Here is a 19,827-nt window from a genome sequence, read left to right as displayed (position 1 = left end):
GCATCAGCAGGGGGAGCTTGAACTGTCCAACAGGTATTTCTGAGGGAAGAAGTTTATGACGGCTGTGCTCTGTGCACACAGACTCCAAGAGTGGAATCAGCATGTGCAACATGTCTCGAAGAAAAACCATGACAAAAGAGGTTAGTAACTGTTTTTTCTCCATGTCCAATGAAGGTAGGACAAGAAGTAATGGACTTAATCTGCAATAAGGGAGATTTAGGTTAGGTATTAGGAAAACTTTCTAACTAAAAGTATAGTTAAGCACTGAAACAGGTTACCAAAGGAAGTTGTGGAATCCATGTCATTGGAGATTTTTAAGAGCAGGTTAGACAAACACCTGTTGGGGTGATCCAGGTATACTTGGTTCTACCTTAGTTCAGGGGGATGGACTAGATGACCTCTCAGGGTCCCTTCCAACTCTACATTTATATGATTCATGAATTCAGTGATTCCAGGTTATGGCTTTTGGGGCTTGGACCTTCTTTGTTAGAGTGTGCCAGAGTACACAGCCCCTTAAAGGACAAGACCCTAGTGCTTGAACCAAAAATTGCAGAAGCTGAATGGACAAAGGGGCAAAGATGGTGATTCACCTTGCAAATGATCTTGTCAACATCTAGGGAGAATCTAAAACCACACTCTAGAGCACACAAGGGACATTACACAAAAAATATGGAACAGAAAGCTGCATAGAGAAGTATTAGAGGAGATCAAATGAAAATAAGTTTTGTAAAATACCTTTCTCTAGCATATTTCACTGAATGTAGCTTCCCATTTTGTTAGATTGGGAAAAGCTATTTTATGAGATTCTGCACATGAAAAATTCCAGGATGAAGCTATGATTCTAAGAGTGAGCTTCTGTGTTAACAATTCAGTCCACCCATTGGACCTACTGCCACACTAGCCAACGGAAAGCTCACGGCAAGGGAGGCTCACCATTTTTACAAATGACTTAAAATTTTCTATTTCATTAATAAATTTTTGATTGGCAATTTTATATAAAACTAATTAACTCCATTTTCACATTATGCAGTAAAAAGGATATCAGAATGCTGCTCTTAAACCTGCTCAGTTGTTTGAATCAAACACAGATCCTGCCATCACCTATCTTTGTGGCTTTGTCCTAGTACTTTGTGGCTTTGTCCTTTGTACTAGTTTCTAATAAGTGTTAAATGCACAGGGTTTAATGAACCCCTGTCAACAGGAAACTGAAATCCATTTCCTGCTGAAATCTTTTTTTCTCCTTGGTGTGTATTCACTGGTTTATTATTGAAAACTTGCTCATGAGATTGGGAAGAAACCTTCTCTACAAATGCCATGGAGTTTGCAGACAGATGAATTCAAAGAAGGTGGGTAAAATTTTCAGCCTCACTCCATGCACCAGCTCTTTGTTACTACCTAGTTATTGTTGGGTAGTACACTTGTATCAGGTGTTTTAAGCTATTTAAATAAATACCTTACTAGGCAAATTATCTTCACCAGTTCTTCTGGAGCCAAATCAGTTGTGTCGTACATTCATTTTCTCTCTCTCTCTCTGTCTCTGTGAGTAGTTAAACAGATAGATAAGCAGATACTGTGCACTAGCAACTTGAGAATACTAGAGGCTCCTATAGAGCTATCTGAGAGATGGTGAGGCATTAGAGAAGGGGCTTTATGTTAGAGTCCTTTGGTTACATGCCTGGCTCTGCCACTAACTTGCTGTATTACCTTGAGTAAGTCACTTAACCATTGCAGCTCATTTTTTAAAAAATGGGAGTAATAATACTTAGCTCACAGGTTGGTTGTGAGACCTGATCCATTAAAGCACTTTGAGAGCCTTGAACTGAAAGGGCTAGAAAACAGTAAAGTATTACTAATTCATGTTGTTCGTTACTATTATCCTACAGATCTGACAGCAGTGTGAGGCAGAAGAATAGCCTCCCTCCTGTTTTTGAGGATAGTTCTTGGTGATTTGCTGTTGTGTTCTGTCTAGTCTCTGATGGATGTTTTCTGTTGTTCTCTCCACAGTTCATGGCATTAAGTGGACATGCAGCAATGGGAACAGCAGTTCAGGGTTCTCTGTGGAGCAGCTTGTACAGCAGATACTTGACAGTCACCAGACCAAACCACAGCCTCGGACGCACAACTGTCTCTGCACTGGCAACTTGGGTGAGTAGCTGGATTAGGATAGAGAGCAGACAACAGAACTATGTCCCCTTCTAAATCAGAAGTCAAAGGCATACCAAGAAACCCTTCTGTATACAGATCCACCTCCATTCCTGATTTGCTATGAATGGAGCTAGTGAGCCACTGCTAGGAAACTGCTGCTAATGCCCTCAAAAAAGAGACAAAACAGAGAAGGCTAAATGGGATCTTCACACATTTTCTGTAGTATAGTGGGGCCACCCTGTTCAGACGCAGATTACGCTCTTCAAGGTGACTGATCTTATTCTGGGTTTTTCCTGGAAAGGATTTTCCATGCTTCAGAATGTGGATTTGGGAGCCCTACTATATTACTAAATATTCCTACCGCATGAGAATTACCCTTTTAGCAAAGTAAAATGACTTTTATTTGATGGAATATAAATTATTCTAGAATAAAAACCCCACTGGGCAGCTGAGTAAAAATCTCTGGGAAAATCCACAAATACGATGTTATCTGCTATGTAGTGCTGAAGTTCTTTCTATTTCCTTTTTATCTTCATGAGTTCTCAGATTGGAGCTGTAATTCAGGCACATCATATTCTTTGTTGTCACTTAAGCATTAAAAATATTTTGCCACAACATTCAAGATACAGTTAATCCAGGAGTAACTGATGAAGACTCAAACATATTAAAGATGCAACATGAGTTTTTTTAAAATATGGACACTGTAACATCCAAGCTCTAAGACTTCATCAGTACTCCCTACTAGTGCTTCCTCAAGAAAGCATATTGTGTCCTGGAACTTGCTCAAATTGTGTTACTGACACTTTCTGAGCTCCACATGCCCTACAGTGCACTGTATGTCCATAGGGCATTTCAGGTGGTTAATTACAAGATAGAGTGAAAATATTCCTCAGTTTTTTTAGTGTTGATGGAAATAGTGAATGAAAATTCCTTCCTGTTGAGAATGCCTGAAACAGCTAGGAAAGGCACATCCTCTCTCATATTAGAACTTTATAATGAGAATCTGAGTGACTCACTTTTCCAACTCATCCTCGTCCCTACCCTTTTTTGCTGCTTTGGTCAAGTAAAATGTACAATAAATTAATTAGTCTTTAGAGAAATTTGTCAAAGAAAAGTACCATTTGTGCGTCAACGTTTTTGGACCTTTCTGGGTTTTTTTTTTTTTTTTGCAGTCTTCTTATACAATCAAGATTTAAGTAAGACTGATGACCTGTGAAATACCTAGGTTTGGATTAAAATTAAACTCCTAAGGCTCAGCACTTGATCCAGGGTTGTAGATCTGAACACAAATTCTTTTATTCCTCCTTTTGATGTTTTGTCTCATGCTAAGTCTGCTGCTTGCTTTGTAACATAACAGTATCACTTTGTTTTACAGCAGCTTGCATCCTGACTTGCACATCCCCAACTTCTCACAGTCGCACACAAAGACTGCAACTTGGAAGCCTCTCTCTGGTTCTTGTTCAGCTCTATTCCTAGGAGAATGGAGAGATTTAATATTGCATTTAGTTTCAAAAGATTTGTTCTGAACTACTTTAGGTGACCTGATTCAGATCTTGCACATATAATCGAGAAGTTCCCCTTCAAGGGCAAGGAACAAAAAGGCTTAGCAAATTATAACAGCTACACAGCTACTTTCTGTACCCAGAAGAAGGCTGTTATAATTATAGCCATTAGCTATGAGGAAAAGGGTTCTTACCCATTAGGTCATTATACTGTAAAATAATTAAGGTTCTTACCTCATTCTGGGAAAACTGAATCAATTAGAGGAAGAAATATCAAAAATTCATGGGCTGGTCTTCTCAGAAAAAGCAGTCCCAATGCCAGGTTTAGTGGTAAAAAGACATTCACAGAAAGAATCAGCCAGCTTAATTTTGCAGCTCCCGGAAACAAGTGATACTCATCCTGTGACAGGCAAATAAAGGCATGACTTGGCTAACCTCCTTGTCCAGAATTGTTTTCTGGTGACCTTTCCTCACTAGCTTTTCATCCTCTTTGGTACTAATCGCCAATCTACATAATCTTTCAAGCTCCAAAATGTTTTAGCTGTCAGCCTGTGAACCGAATGCAACTGATAAGAAGAGATGCATATTACAGTACTCTGGGAGGGGAAAGCTTTCTCTGTTCTGTCTAATTTACTTTCTCTTTAATAATTTAGCCAACAACTGTAATTGGACAAGATAATAAGAAAAATAACAGAGTTGGCTGGATGATGTAGGGAACGGAAGTGGGATATGAAGACTTTCACCTCTAGATTATCATTTGGAATTCAATCCACATGGGCAGATACTAAGTGCTTTGACAGCTGGCCTGTGTGAAATGAGCATATGAGTACATGTGCTTGTGTTGGAGGGAACGTTCCTAATGGAATGGGGATCACATCACCCCAGTTCATTACCACAGCTGGCAGTAATAGGGGCTGTATCGACAGTCCCAATGGTGACGCTTGGGCACAGACCGAACAAGCCTGAGAGTGGGCACAAAGCCTGAACTCACCCCTCATCACTAGCAGTCAGGTCAGGGGTAAAGCTGGCAGTGGGTGCTTTGTGGGGGTTTTTGAGGGGACAGGAAGGTGGGGTGTGTGTGGCTTGCTGTCATTGCACATACTGTATCTGTTCACTGCATGTAAAAGGGAGTTCAGTTTTCAGAGCTGTCAATCTGACACTGGCAAGAAATTATCTTTATTTAAAATCCCACACACTCTCTCTCTCTCAAATGCAGTTATCCCATGCCACAAATGGAAAATAGCACAATTAACATTAACTTCAATGATCAATTAATTAATTCCATGTGTTTGTTTTTTGGAACAGGAGCGGGTAGCAGTGTGCATCACAAATGTAACAGTGCCAAACATCGCATCATATCCCCAAAGGTCGAACCAAGGACAGGTGGGTACAGCACTCACTCAGAGGTACAAAATAATGATGTCTCTGAAGGCAAGAATGAGCACAGTCATGGCAAGACCTCCAGCCGGGAGAAGAGGAATGGCAAAGTGGCGAAACCTGTGTTGCTCCATCAAAACAGTACTGAGGTCTCTTCCACCAATCAGGTGGAAGTTCCTGACACTACCCAGAATTCTCCTGTGTCCATCAGCAGTGGATTAAATAGCGACCCTGATATGGCTGATAGCCCAGCAGTCACTGGTGTCTCCAGCATGGCTGTTGCCTCGGTGATGGGAAGTTTGTCGCAAAGTGCCACAGTATTTATGTCAGAAGTCACCAGTGAAGCTGTGTATACCATGTCACCCACCACTGGCCCAAATCAACACCTCCTATCCTCTGATGCAGCTGCACAAGGACTGGTACTGGCTGTGAGTTCAGATGGCCACAAGTTTGCTTTTCCTACAACAGGCAGTTCGGAGAGCTTGTCTATGTTGCCCACCAATGTCTCTGAAGAGCTTGTGCTCTCCACAACTCTGGATGGTAGTAGAAAAATTCCAGAAACCACCATGAATTTTGACCCAGACTGTTTTCTTAATAATCCCAAGCAGGGACAGACTTATGGTGGAGGAGGCCTGAAAGGAGACAGCATTAGTACCAACATAAGACAGTCGCCCACAACAGAACGTGGGTTCAATTTCAGTGCAACCCTAACTAAAGAGATTAAAACTGAGGACACTTCTTTTGAACAACAGATGTCCAAAGAAGCGTTTTCCTCCACTTCTGCATCTAATTCTCTCACCCTTACCGCAGGTTCAGGTCTGCTTCCATCTGGAGGCGGTCTGAGCCCAAGTACCACCTTGGAGCAAATGGACTTCAGTGCCATTGACTCCAACAAGGACTATTCTTCCAGTTTCAACCAGACAGTCCATAGTCCTCATGTTCACCAGACCCCTTCCCCTAGCTTCTTTCTGCAGGATGCCAGCAAACCTCTCCCTCTTGAACAAAACACCCATAACAACTTGAATGACACAAGTGGCTCTTTTGTGAACACTTTAGGAATCCCCAATGTGAAAACAGAATCCTCCTCCCAACCAACCTCCAACTGCAATGGCACAGTGGAAACTAGAATAGAGTCCACCTCTTCTCTCCAGCTCATGCAGTTCCAAGCAAGCTTCCAAGCTATGGCTGCAGAAGCTGAAGTTCCCATGGAGACCTCTCAGCAGGCAGAAGGGAATGAAAATCTTCTTAAATCAGGGGATCTTCAAGCCTGTAGCACAGAGCACTACATGCAGCCCGAGGCTAATGGTGGTATCAGAAATGGGAATAATCTCCCTATTCTCCAAGGAAATATGGTGCAAGGACTATATCCAGTGGCCCATCCCAGCTTAAACAACTCCTCCAACATGGAGCTTAATTTGGACCACTTTGACATCTCCTTCAGCAACCAGTTTTCTGATCTTATTAATGATTTCATATCGGTAGAAGGTGGGAGTAATGCCATCTATGGGCACCAGCTGGTGTCAGGTGACAGTGCCGGGCTAGCTCAGCCTGAAGATGGCAACAGAGCAACCTACAACCAGGCTGAAATGTGCATTCCTTGCTGCAGCCCTCAGCAAGCCAGCATGCAGCTCAGCAGTGCAGAGAGTGGAACCGGTACCATGGCATATATGCATGTTGCTGAGGTGGTCTCAGCAGCCGCAGCACAAGGCACCTTGGGGATGTTGCAGCAGAGCGGGCGCTTGTTCATGGTGACAGATTATTCACCAGAATGGTCTTACCCTGAGGTAAGCTTCCAGCTTCTATTCAGTAATAATTACTCCCCCATCTTTCATTCCTTAGTTAATAAGGGCTCCAGGAACCTTCTTGTTTAAACTTTGACGAGGCTTTTAAATATCTCTGCTTAGCTATAAGAGCATCTGAGGTCATTTTCATGCCTGAGTGATCTTTTTATTAAGCACTTCATTACCATGACAAGGCTTCTTTCCTCACTTACGAAGCATCAGACCAGAAAAGTTTTGTTTCACTGTAAAGCAAAGTATCTCCAATGTGGTGCCTTCCCAGTGTTGCCTAGTTCGTGTAGAAAAGTTGTGCATACTGTACATTGGCCTGACACTTAAGTCTGTAACTGGCTTTAATGTTGCCAATAGCTAAATATCTGGCCAGGAGTTTCCTTATTCGGTTCAGTACTTAGCTTGGTCCCATCCCTCATTCAGATACAATCTCATGCACCACAAATTGGAAATGACAGCAGCAAACACTCCTCTTAACATGAAAAATCCTATTGTTAGGTAAAAAACATTATCATGAACCAGACATCATCACATTGGTCCAGGTGTAAAGAGAAATTGTCCTTTAGTAGTTTCTGAAGCCTAGACTTAGAAAATCTTCTTATGGGCTCATTATTGGGATAAATGCAGCAGCTCAAGAAAAATCGGCCATGTTCTAATTGTTCAGAACTCTCTGGTGAAGTGTGTCCATTTTTTCTGTTGTCTAAAACAACTAGAGTGTATCTAGACTCTGAAATCTCTTGATGTGGAATTGTGAGTGGGTAGGAGGAAACATATCTGGGGTGAGAAGCAGAGTAGTTTACCTAGCATTCAGTGAAATGACCTTCTGATGACTCCAAGACACAGCTGTTAAAGGACAGGTAATGGGGTTACTTTCCTAGAGCCTTAGAATCCCACCTGTCCAGTAAGAAGGGATTCAGTCTAATACAATAGCATTCATCCTTCAGAAAAGGAGGAGCTTTATGACTGCAGACTGTGTGAGTGTTCAGTCAACATTAAGTAGATGGCTACTATGGGGAACTGTCACGTTCCATTCAGTCACACTTCTTCCTAACCCAGCCAATTCCCATCCTGAGAACAGAAGAACAGTCCAGTCACAGACTTGGTATACAGCTTACATGCGTAATAAAAATGTAATTGGTCACTTATTACAGTTCAACCCCAATGTCTTACAGTACATCATAAATGTTGCTAGGAAAATCTGGAACTTTCTAGAATAGAAGATGGTGCCTGTCAAGGCCTGAGGCCACACTTCAGTCATTGGGGGCTCGGAATAATTGTACATCTGAGATAGATGAATGAGCAGTTGGTGACTGATTATCTATCATGTACTGTTAGTGGTAATTTACCATCAACTGGTCCCCAGAGAGAAACTGGAAATCTATCATATTTGTTTCTGGATGTGGATTTTTTCTATACTCTGAGAATTATCCTTCAGAGCCTGATAACAAGCTGATGTGACAGGGACTGTGGTGAATATTACTGTTATTTTTAAAAAACTGGTTATTTATTGGTTTAATACTGTAGAAAAGCACAATAATATGATGTGTAGCAACTAAACCGTGCTGAAAATCATTGCCAATAAATAAAGGAAAAGCATCTGTCCTTCTGTTTATCTTTAGCCAACAGGTAAATAGCTCAGCTTCCGTGGGAATCTTTTTCTTTCCATGCTAACCAAACAGTAACACAGTTTTAGCCTTCTGTTTATGAGGCAGGCCTGGCAGACAGGCCAAAAATACAACTGTCTGTCTCCAGTAAGCTCCATCATCATCTTTCCATTGTGATGAGAGCTGCCAACTGTGCATTCTACTACAACAGAATCTGGGGTTCTTCACAAATGAAGGTGATCAGTGTGGATGGAGCCTGCACACTTGGGGTGAATAGAGCCTGCCTAGCACAGGACAGATTGTGAAGCAGGTTGGGTATGCCATGCTGTGGTGCAGGCAGGAACAAGGGGCAAAACGGCCCATGCAGTTATGCCAGAGGTAAGTGCTGTATTAAGAATAATGTCAAGTGAAACAGAGAGTCAGCACTACTGCCTAATGCAGTGAGATCTGTACTGTAAACACTTATGGTGGTAGATGCACAGCTCACCTGCCTTAGTTTCATGAACATTTATTAATACTGAAGAGCCCAATGATCCTTAGCCATAAACTTTAGTGGCAGACAGGGGGCCTACCTGAACCTCCGAGCCTGCTGGGAAAATTATTCTACCTTGTTCAAAAGGCTGTCTCGTAATATAGTGTGCTGCTTCTCTGAATCTTCATTTTCTTTTCGTTATTTCTTTTTATGTTAGGCTTGTCCTTTTTCTTTTTGGCTCTGAATTGGTCCTTTTCCTCTCCCCCCCCCCCCCTTATTTCATTCTGTTTGTTTGTCTTTGACTTGCTTTCCCCATTCTTTAGCTCAGGACTCACCAGAGGAGCCAATTAGCCATTCAGAATGTCTTAACAAAAGTGACCAGACTGTCCTCTTCTGCACCTTTGGATTTGTGAATTGCATTACTATACATCTCATTACAGACTCCAGTTTGGACCATATGAGGTCTTAATCTATGGAATGGATGCTTATTCTCCTTGACTTCTGCAGCAACAGCCTGCAAAGTTGTCTGGTGAGCTGGACCTTTTAAATGCAGAGTGTAACCACTGTTTTTGTTGGTAGACTCCAGTTTGCATCCCCCAATGAGCTAACTTTGCTTTCATTTGCCACAAGTTCCATGCTCTTGGTGGCTGTCAGATCTTTTACATTTGCCACTGAATCCATTGCTATGATTGCAGTTTTCAGGGATCTGCTCCTCATTGCACATGGTAGCAGAGTTGGAACTTTGTTCTCAGCATGACAATGATCAGACATTAGCAGCTCTGTCGCTGTATCTAGTGCGGGCATCTTCTTTTTCCTTGGTCCCTTTCTCTGCAGAGGAATTTCACTCATTCTTTCTTCTCTTGCTTTCACCATGTTCTGTTCTCTCTCTGGAGGTGAGAACAACAGAAAGCAGCTTCTGGCACTATATAGTATGCAGGCAGGAGCAGGGCACACAGAAAGGTCCATGTGGTTATACCCCACAGGGAAGTGCTTCAGCAATAAACCCAAAGTAAGCCATAGTCAGCACCATTGCCAAGCATGGTAGATCTACAAGCCTAATTCTGAGGGTCTGTCTACAGTGTAATGTAAGGCCAGGGATAGTAGAACTCGAGTTAGCAGACCCCAGGTTTGTTAACCAAGGGCTTGAGCATCTACACTCATTTGTAACCCCAGGTTAGGAGTAGTTGAAAGCTGGGCAGGCCTGAGTTCAACCATCCATATCCCAGACTTCCTCTCACCCTTCCAAAATGTGGCCACTCAAGCCCTTTGTTCACAGTGCAGTGTGGAAAAACCTGATTGTCCACCAAACTTGACACTCCAGAGGACAAATAAAGTTTCCCTGTAGGATTGTGGAATACTTTTGGTGGGCTCCCAGAGCATGAGTCCAGTGGAGCTGTGTTTACACTGCAGAGCAAAATGGCTTGAATCCTAGGTCCTGACTTGACTCAGGATGGGACCCTCCACCCCTGTGGGGTCCTGGAAGCAAGCCCTGGTTTTTGTGTAGATGGGAGGAGGGTTTAACTCCTTGAGCCTGGATTCAAACCCTGAGCTTACAGTGTGTCGTAGACATATCCTAAGTGCCTGCCAGCTCCCCTGCAGTAAGAACAATCCTGATCTTGCACTCCCTGTCTGTGGTCTTTCTAGTACTGGCAGTAACATTAATAATCACATTACAGACTGCACTTTTCAGAAGGATATGTTGTACCAGTGCTCAGGCACAGTATTTCTAGGACCTCCCACCGCATCACGCCAAGGACTCATAATATATATGATATCCTTCTGAGACAGTTCTGCATGTTCTGAGAGTTCAAGTTCTCCATATGCTGATCCATATGTCCCCCTGGTTTTCATTTTTTCCAATAGGGTTTCTGCGGATTTCACATCTCCGAAGGTACACTGTTCACCTTTATGTCTGAGCTGGAGAAGGGCCAACATTCCTCTCTGCAGCTGCTCTCCATACATGCAGACTGACTCTTCTCTTGGCTTATGAAGAGGGCCTAAAAGCTCAAAAAAAACCTTGGCTCCTTTTTGTTGTAAATCCTTCTTTTTATAGGGCTGCCATGGAAACCTTTTTTGTTATCCAATTGATTCAATTAACCACCAGAGATCTCTCTTTCTCTCACAGAATTTGGAGTTGTTTTCCTCTGGATGATCCTCTAGGTCTGATCATTCTATGCCTAGACTCATTAGGGATCAGTTTTCAAATATAATGTTGGATCCAGGATTTCTTCTTAATCAGCTAGATCCAAATCTGAGGTGTGTGGTCACAAGTTTTGATTCCTAAACAGCTCAAAACATCACTTCAGATGTTAATTTCCTTTACTGATATACAGTACTTGTTATATACAACTGCTGAAATATAGAGGTTTTTTGTTTGGTTTTTTTTTGGAAGAGGTGGAGGGTGTTGCATTTGTACCCACTGGGAACAGGCCTCAAATTGCTATTCTACTGCTCCTGTGCCGCTTTTCCTTTGTTCCAGGTGTATTGGGACTCCAGACAGTTCACTGCAGAGTTTACCTTATTGCAGTAATTCTAGCACAGAGCTGTCAAGAATATCTTTTTCTTCTGTTTCTGAGAGCATTCAGAAAGGCCCCAGGCCAGGACCTGTGTTAGTTCATGTAACCATGATGGAGTTATTGGCCTAAGAAAACCCTGTTGGCATAGTTTGCTTATTGTTTGAGGCAGGTTTTTCGGAAGCTGATGCAGACAGGTGTGCTGTGTGATTCTGGCACTGGGCCCAGACCACTATACCATTTAACAAAGAACTGCTCAGAAATACATCTAGATAGGTCCTTTCTAGTGGTCTTTACATTTTTGCTTTCTGGTGTGTCCTTTGGCTGCCATAATCATGTTATAAAAATATTATATACTGTTTACTTCACATTTATCAGCAACCATGAGCAAGTTTTCATTTTAAACTCATCAGAGAGTAAGAAAAGCCATAAAATTAACTTTCTGCATCTACAAAACATGTTCTGCTTTGGTGCTTCAGGACCCTAGGAATCTAGGATTGTTCGGTTCACCCCAATAATCATTATAGTTTTGTTTTACCATTCAGTTTGCAATTAATATTTGCTTGGAAATGTGTTTCCACAGCCACTGAAGTGACTGTGCTTCAGTGTGTGAGATACGATTTGCCTCGTTCGGATTCTCAGTGGAGCTGGAAAAGTTGCCAAAGGGAGCAGCTGACAAGGTGAAAGTCATTTTTCCCTGAACACAAATTGCCTCACCAAGTTTCCATAATAAATGTTTCTACTGGCCTAACACAACAGAAAAAATGCTTTGCTATCAGGGCCCTTGCTTCACAGCTTCAGTGAGATTAGTCATCAGTGAAAGGAACTCTTTAACCATCTGATAAACTCAAGTCCTAATTCTAAAAAAGAGTGCAAACAAATGTCATCTTTTGTTTTCTTATGGCCTCTGCGTCCCTCCTGGGGATTTAATGATCCATCTTCTTCTTCCCATTTTTATTCGCTAGTTCCTCTTTCACAGATATCGTCTCCCTTACAGCCTGATGCCCTGATTCAAAGCCCTCTAAAGTCCTGGGTAACACTCCCACTGAATTCTATGGACTCTAGATTGAGCCCTCAGAGAAGAAGTATTGAGGGATCACTGGCAAGCATGTCAATCTCAGACTGTTTGATGGGGATATTATTATAGAGTCACAGAAACCCCCCCACATTCTTCTTTCCTTTTTCTACTATCAAGGTTTATTTTAAACATATGATTCTTCTGTACTTAGCAACAGCCCAAAATTATGTCCAGCTTACTAGTAACAACCAGAGACAATGAAGAGGAGGAAGTTGTGTAGATAACATATTGCAAAGTTCAGTTCAGGTGGATTAATTGTAAATAAATGGATTTGTTACATTAAAAATCCTCCGTCTCTTTCTGTCAATCCAAACATATATACACACAAGCTCCTGGCATTTCAGTTAAAGTCTTTGGTGTGTTCAGATGTAACATGGCTAGAGTTGGCTTTGGAGGGAATCTCCGAACAAGGGAGCCAGGGAAACTCCCAGAGTGAACTGTGCAGATGCTTTCTATTCAGGCTGGCAGCAAACTCCAGCAGAAAAGCAGCTGAGATCTGCAGCCAGACCTGTCAGTGTGGCCAAGAGCTATGGAAAGGGCTGAACTTCTCCCAACCAGAAGAAAGGCTCTAGGCCAGGTTAGGCTCACTCAATCATCTCTGAGTATGCATTCATGTTATTGTCAAATTTCTCTCTTTACCTGGAATTTTTTGTGAGATCTGTTAAGAATGAAGCCAGAGCTTCTGCCATGGCAGTCATGCCACGGGGCAGCTGGAGGAACACACAGAAGGCGCTGACCGAAAGAATACCTTCTTTGAACAGCACTTAGAGAGGGAAAACGTAGGGGACTTAACAGCAGAGAGTACATGTAAGCAGAGGCCCAGACTAGACAGGGATGGCAGAGCCTTGTTCGTGCCCTAGGTGATCTCTGATGATGCAGGAAGGATTCAGATTCAGACTCAGACATGCAGGAAGCCTACTGTAAGCCCATCACCACTCTGCTATAAAATGCTCTTTTGCTGTAATTAATTTAAGTAACTCAAAAAACTTCTGACACTGAAAACCATTTAGATCTTAGCAGCCACCAGCCAGCAATGGGTAAGATGCATCGCTCTGGTAGTTCAAAGAGCTCTAAGGAACCCTCCTCCAGTGTAAATGCTATCTGTTCTGTCCATGCTGGAAAGGGAAATTCTGAAGCAAAGGCAATGGTAGGTGTTCTCATTTACCCAGAATGCCCTTTCAGCTCTCACTTGTATCCCAGCAGTGCTGGTGTCTGAGCTCTGGATACAAAACTGAAAGGTATGTGAACAAACAGAATCTCCTCTCCCTGCTGAGCTGTTTGGCCACTCTGCCTGTGTCATACCATGTCATATGTAACCTTGATTGTAAGCTCCTTGGGGCAGGGGTCGTGCCTTATCCTCTCTGTAAAGCGCCTTCTATAGTTGTGGTGCTGAATAGTAACTGAACTGAGCACCTGTAAACCATCTTAGAGTCTGTCTTGCAATTTGCCACTGGATGGCAGCACAGGAACAGCTAAATAAAGGAGTATCTCCTTGGAAAACAACTGCAAATATACCTGTGCACCTGATTACTAAGGAGCTCTTCTGATTTTTACAGGAGGCTGTTCCTTGTCCCTGCCTTAGTGTGAAAGGGATGGGAGATACTCCCAGTTTCTATTCATCAGAACTTAAAGAATCTGAAGAGAATCTTTCTTAACAGATACAGTCTAATGCTGAGGAAGATCTTGGTGATTTTTTACAGAGGGTCAAGCAGCAGGTTGCAGTACACATTCTGCCCCCAGAATGCAAAGTTTCTTGCTGGAATGTACCTCACCATAGTAATCCTACAGCTGAGTGATCTGAAAACCTTTCTCTAGGCAACTTCACTGCACTATTGTTAAGGCTGAGAATGCAAATGCATAAGAATCAGGAAATTCAAAAGTTAGGGTTCACAAAGCAACCTGCTCTCGAACACGACACCTGGGACAGTTGTATTTGTTTGGGTTACTGTTAAATATGTGCCTTACTATATTTCTACAGTGTATTATTATTTATTATATGTGTATTGTGGTAGTACCTCGCAGTCCTCATCACCGACCAGGACTTGCTGTGTTGGGTGCTGTATAAACACATAACAAAAATACAATCTCTGTTCCAAAGAGTTTACAATGTAAAACACTTGCAGTGGCTAGAGCAGGGGTATCAAACTCGATGATGGTGACGGGCCAAATTCACATACACTGCAATACCCTCCACTGAAAAATTCGGGCCATCTTCCCATTTTCGGCGGCGTGGCATCAGCCCTTTTTGGCGGCGGGATTTTGTGGGGGACCCTGTTGCCGGACTGACTGCATTGCCGCTTTAAGGGATTTCTAGGGCCGTATGTTTGACACCCCTGGGCTAGAGGAACTTGACCTTTTGATTATGTTGTTTGTAAAGTGCTGAGACATCTAACTGGAAAAAGGCTATAGCTATATCTCATGTCATTTTCTCTAGAAATCACTTAAATCTTGGCCTTTATAACCATCTCTGGAAAGAATATTTTTTCTTATGTTGAACAGTAACACTTTTCTAGATCTGACTCAGATCCAACCTCCCATCTTTACAATCAAATTCTGACCCCCTCTGCACATGTAGGGCTTTTGCTGAAATCTGGAGAAGTTTTGCTTGCTTATCCTAGGGCAGGATTTGGCCCCGAGATAGGAGATGATATTACCAGGCTAAGTGCATGGTGTTATACATGACTGGCCACTGGATGTCACTATTGCAGCTCACAACTGCAGCAGAACCTTGGTCTTTTTCAACAGCAAATATGGTGAATTGAATGTAGTGAACATTATTCTGCAGGTCTAAGCACTTGACATGGGTTGGTACATAAACATTTGGAATCTATCCTTCTGGGACAGGCGACAAGGCTGGCAGGGGCACAGGCTAAGGGATACCGCTTACTAGAGTAATGGGGGACACTGCCTGTCTGTGTTGTGAAACACTCAAGGAGTGCCAAGGGTAAAACCCATTTTCCCGGTCATGGAAACAAACAAGGAGAGGTTATGTGGCTAGGAGAGGGGGTACAGCTGGTGCTTGCAAACCTACTAGCCTCAGATGACAGACACAAAAGAAGGACAAGGAAAGGAATGACTGGGCCTAAGTGGTGAAGAGATGGGCTGTCCAGTTTATGCCATCAAGAAGGAAACCTGTTTGGACAGTGGTGACTGCTGCTGAGAGAGTGTGGAGGCAGCACAGCCCCTGCCAGAGTGAAGCATAGTTTGTGGCTCATGTTAGAGCATGCCTGATGGGGTGTGACCTCCGCCTGGGGCTGCAGGATCAGCAGAGGAAGTGCTTCCTGTGGAGCACAGGAGGGTGCAGAGAAGATGCTCACTGGGCAGCCCCACCCCTGGGGTCACTAGGCACTTTGCTTCTCTTTGTTTCTGATTGCTGTAGTAGTTACATTTACACTGGTTGCTCTTTCCCATGGGTCACAGAGGAGTTCTCAGAGATGTGGTGGCGAGGGGCCATGACTGGGTCCCCACTGCGGCAGTGTGTGTTGGGGCTGAGGGAAGCACTCGTCTAGTGGAGGTATTTCAACATGCTGAATGCATGTCTGAGCTCGTGAAGCCAGGTTGGGCTCTTTATTGCCACTAACTAACACCAAAAGGGAAGAAAAGCAAAGCAGACTGTGTGCCTGGCTCAGGACATTGAGTGCGCTCTGGCAGCTCATTCAGGGGGTTTGGCTTTCAGCTCTCACCATCCGTGTGCTGTGGCTGCCTGCTGCCTTGCCATGCACCTTGGCTCCTGGGATCCACTCATCCACCCATAAACACTGCCCCAGGCCTCTCCCCAGGGGTCCTACACACCCCATATTGTCTCTTCTGAAATAAAATGAATGAATATAAGAGAAGGAAGCAAAGTTGGGAACAAGGCAGCTAATGATGCAAGTGATTTTCTTCCAAAGGATGCTGGGATGCTTGATACAGAGAGGTCTGCAATGGGAGTAACTCTTCCCACAGCCTCACGCTAGCTCCCTTCCCTCTTGGCTCAGCAGAAAAGCAAAGAAGGGAAGGTAAGTGATTTGGTTTTACAGGGTGAGGGATGTAAGAGTTGGATGTTGAACTACTGAAAATGTGTGTGCATGGAGCAAGGAAAGGTACGTTCTGGAAAAGGTGAAAATGTGAAAGGAAGGCACGCTGAGACTCAGGTGAGTTCTTAAGTGCCCCATTTCTCTTCCAGGACCAAGAAAAGATAAGAGGAGTCAAGATTCCCCTGCTCCTTTCCTTCTCCTCTTCTGTTCCCTGTTCCAGTCATGTCCTTTTGGCTTGCTCTGCTCTTATTCCACTGAGCTATAACGAGTCAGTGCAGTAGCCCTTTCTTTGATGGCATTCTTTCCTGAGCAGAATGAGCTAGCGGGAGTGTGGTGGAAGTGGAGGGGCCTCTGGAGTCACTAAGCATGGGCTGGAGAAGTATGGGAATACACAGTGTGTTCTCTAAGGGCCACATTATTTCCAAGATGCTTAATGTTCTGAAGCGGTGATCCAAGGGGCACAACTATTTGGGTGACCTTGGTAACACATTTGCCATTGTTCCCTTTCATTGAACCTTACATTCAGAAAGTCTGGAAATGTAGTGCTTTTGTTTGGAGAGAAAACCAAACCATTCTCTGAAGAGGTAAAAGGGTGGGCTGGATTCTCGAAAGGCAAGGTGAATTTTTAATTTTCAACTTTAATTCCAGCTTAATAACTTTTCTTGCCTGAGAATTTCCTTAGGGTTTTTAAACCATTGAAGAATTTCTCAATGGGGGATCCTGGTAGAATGAGGTTTCTTGCTTTCCCAGGGTCGTGTTGTTACTCCAGTTTACAGATGGAGAACATGAGAGAACAAGAGAGAGCACTTACGCAAGCAAGTCACTTCACCTTTGTGTGGGTCAGATTCAGCTTTTGGACAGTGCCATAGAATCGCCCCTGCTGTGCTGAATCTGGGCCTCTTCTCAGGTTTCCTATCTGTAAGTACGAGGCAGCAGCATGGTGCTTGCCAGCTACTCCCCTGAAGCAAACCACTCCCTTTCAGGGTAAAGCTGTTACAAATAAACTCAAGGAACAAACACAAGAAGCAAACTCACCCCAGACACTTTGACTAAACATTTCCAGAAAAATTTCACATAAGAACAGCCACACTGGGTCCATCTAGCCCAGCATCTCGTCATCCATGCTGAACAGTCCCAAGTCTTTTTAATCTCTTCCTGTATGGAAGTTGTTCCATAGCCCTAATCATTTTTGTTGCCCTTCTCTGTACTTTTTCTAATTTTAATACATTGTTTGAGATGGGGTGATCAAAACTGCACTCAGTATTCAAGGTGTGGGTGTACCGTGTCATGATGAAGTGGAAAAACTGCTCACCAGCATGGCATGGGTTAAGGAGATCCTTTGGGCCCAACTAGCCCTGCCCCGTTATACCTGCAGTCAATGCCAGGCCTGGAAGGGGTAGAAAAGGAGAGAGCCTGGCCAAGTTCAGGGCTGACTAGGCAAGGGGCAGGAGCTAACTACCACCCTACCTGATAGGAGGGACCATTAGCCTGCTGGCCAAGGCAGCCAAGGGAGACTGTGGAGGAGACCTAGGAACCTACAGCAACTGAGGTAACTGCAGCCTGGAGACATTGTGGGGTTTGGATGCACCAAACTTACAGCTGCCCTGCCCAAAGGAGCCTGGGACCACAGCAGGGCACCACCCAAGATCCATGGGAGGCAAGCCACACCAGCAAATTGGACTGTAGGAGGCCATGCCCCAAACTGAAAGGACTCTGGTAGGAAGTAGCCCAGAGCAGTGGATTTAGACTTCCTGCTTGGACTGCCCCCTTTTCAGGGGTCAACTGACACAGGGCCCTGGGCTGAGACCTGATGGAGTAGGAGATCCTGAATTCTCCTATCCCCACTTCCTGAAAGACTGAAGCATCTTGACCAGGGGGTGGAAGTCAGGGGCACCAACCACTAGGCCCCTGGCCCTCCAACCACCCTGTTGCATATGGAGTTCTACAGCAACATTATGATATAGTCTGTCTGATTATTTATCTCTTTCCTAATAGTTCCTAACATTCAGTTAGCTTTTTTGACTGCCCCTACACACTGAGCAGATGTTTTCCAAGAACTAGCCACAATTACTCCAACATCTCTCTTGAATGGTAACAGCTAATTTAGACCCATCATTTTGTATGTAAAGTTGGGATTATGTTTTCCAATGTGCATTACTTTGAATTTATCAACATTGAATTTCATCTGCCATTTTCTTGCCTAGTCACCCAGTTTTGTGCTATCCCTTTGTAACTCTTCACAGTCAGCTTTGTACTTAACTATCTTGAGTAATTTTGTGTCATCAGCAAGCTTTGCCACCTCACTTTGTTTACCTCTTTTTCCAGATCATTTAGGAGTATGCTGAACTGCACTGGTCCAAGTATGGATCTTTGGGGGACCCTGCTATTTACCTCCCTCCACTCTGAAAAATGACCATTTATTCCTATCTATTTGATCCAGGAGAGGACCTTCCCGCTTATCCCTTGATTGCCTACTTTGCTTAGGAGTCTTTGGTGAGGTATCTTGTCAAAGGCTTTCTGAAAGTCCAAGTACACGCTATCCACTCGATCACTCTTGTCCACATGTTTGTTGACCCCCCTCAAAGAATTCTAATACATTGGTGAGGCATGATTTCCCTTTACAGAAGCAATGTTGCTTCTTCCCCAACATAACATGTTCATCTATGTGTTTGATAATTCTGTTCTTTGCTATAGTTTCAACCAATTTACCTGATACTGAAGTTAGGCTTACTGGCCTGTAATTGCCAGGATCGTCTCTGGAGCTTTTTTTAAAAATAGGCATTACATTAGCTAGCTGCCAGTCATGTAGTACAGAGGCTGAGTTAAGTGATAGGTTACATCTCACAGTTAGTAGTTCTGCAATTTCATATTTGAGTTCTTTCAGAACTCTCGAGTGAATACCATCTGGTGCTTGTTACGGTTTAATTTATCAATGTGTTCTAAAACCTCCTGTACTGACACCTCAGTCTAGGACAGTTCCTCAGATTTGTCACCTAAAAAGAATGGCCCAGGTATGGGAATTCTTTTTTGGAGTACTTGCTCATGTTGATTCCAAGCAAGTGTGTGTGCACCATGTGCACAGTCATTGGGAGGTTTTTCCCTGCTGGTGCAGGCGCCCCCTGGAGTGGTGCCTCCATGGCGTTGTATATAGGGCACTGCTGACATACCGCCTCCTCAGTTCCTTCTTACTGCCTATGACGGTCATTGAAGCTTCATTCCTCTTGCTTCTGCAAACGTTCTCCCCATAGTCTTTGACTGTGGTTCCTGTAAATAGGTGGAACAAATAGATAAGTTAGTCATAGTAAATAATTAGTTTTGTAGATAAGTTTT

At 43.5% G+C, this 19,827-nt stretch overlaps 1 protein-coding gene across 1 annotated transcript in view; it reads left to right on the top strand.

Moving 5' to 3' along the window:
- CAMTA1 (calmodulin binding transcription activator 1) overlaps window positions 1-19,827 on the top strand; it is a 938,867-nt gene that overhangs the window by 808,689 nt on the left and 110,351 nt on the right. The window contains exons 7-8 of the mRNA XM_067567040.1: window positions 2,005-2,145; window positions 4,953-6,808. Of these exons, the coding sequence (XP_067423141.1) occupies window positions 2,005-2,145; window positions 4,953-6,808 (1,997 nt within the window). The remainder of the gene's footprint in view (window positions 1-2,004; window positions 2,146-4,952; window positions 6,809-19,827) is intronic.

The sequence above is a fragment of the Emydura macquarii genome, unplaced genomic scaffold (assembly GCF_026122565.2).
Source record: "Emydura macquarii macquarii isolate MOO-44397 ecotype Brisbane River unplaced genomic scaffold, CSIRO-AGI_Emac_v2 contig_2768, whole genome shotgun sequence".
Classification (NCBI taxonomy): Eukaryota; Metazoa; Chordata; order Testudines; family Chelidae; genus Emydura; species Emydura macquarii.
Note: the sequence above shows the minus strand (reverse complement) of the source record. Positions and strands in the feature narration are given on the sequence as shown.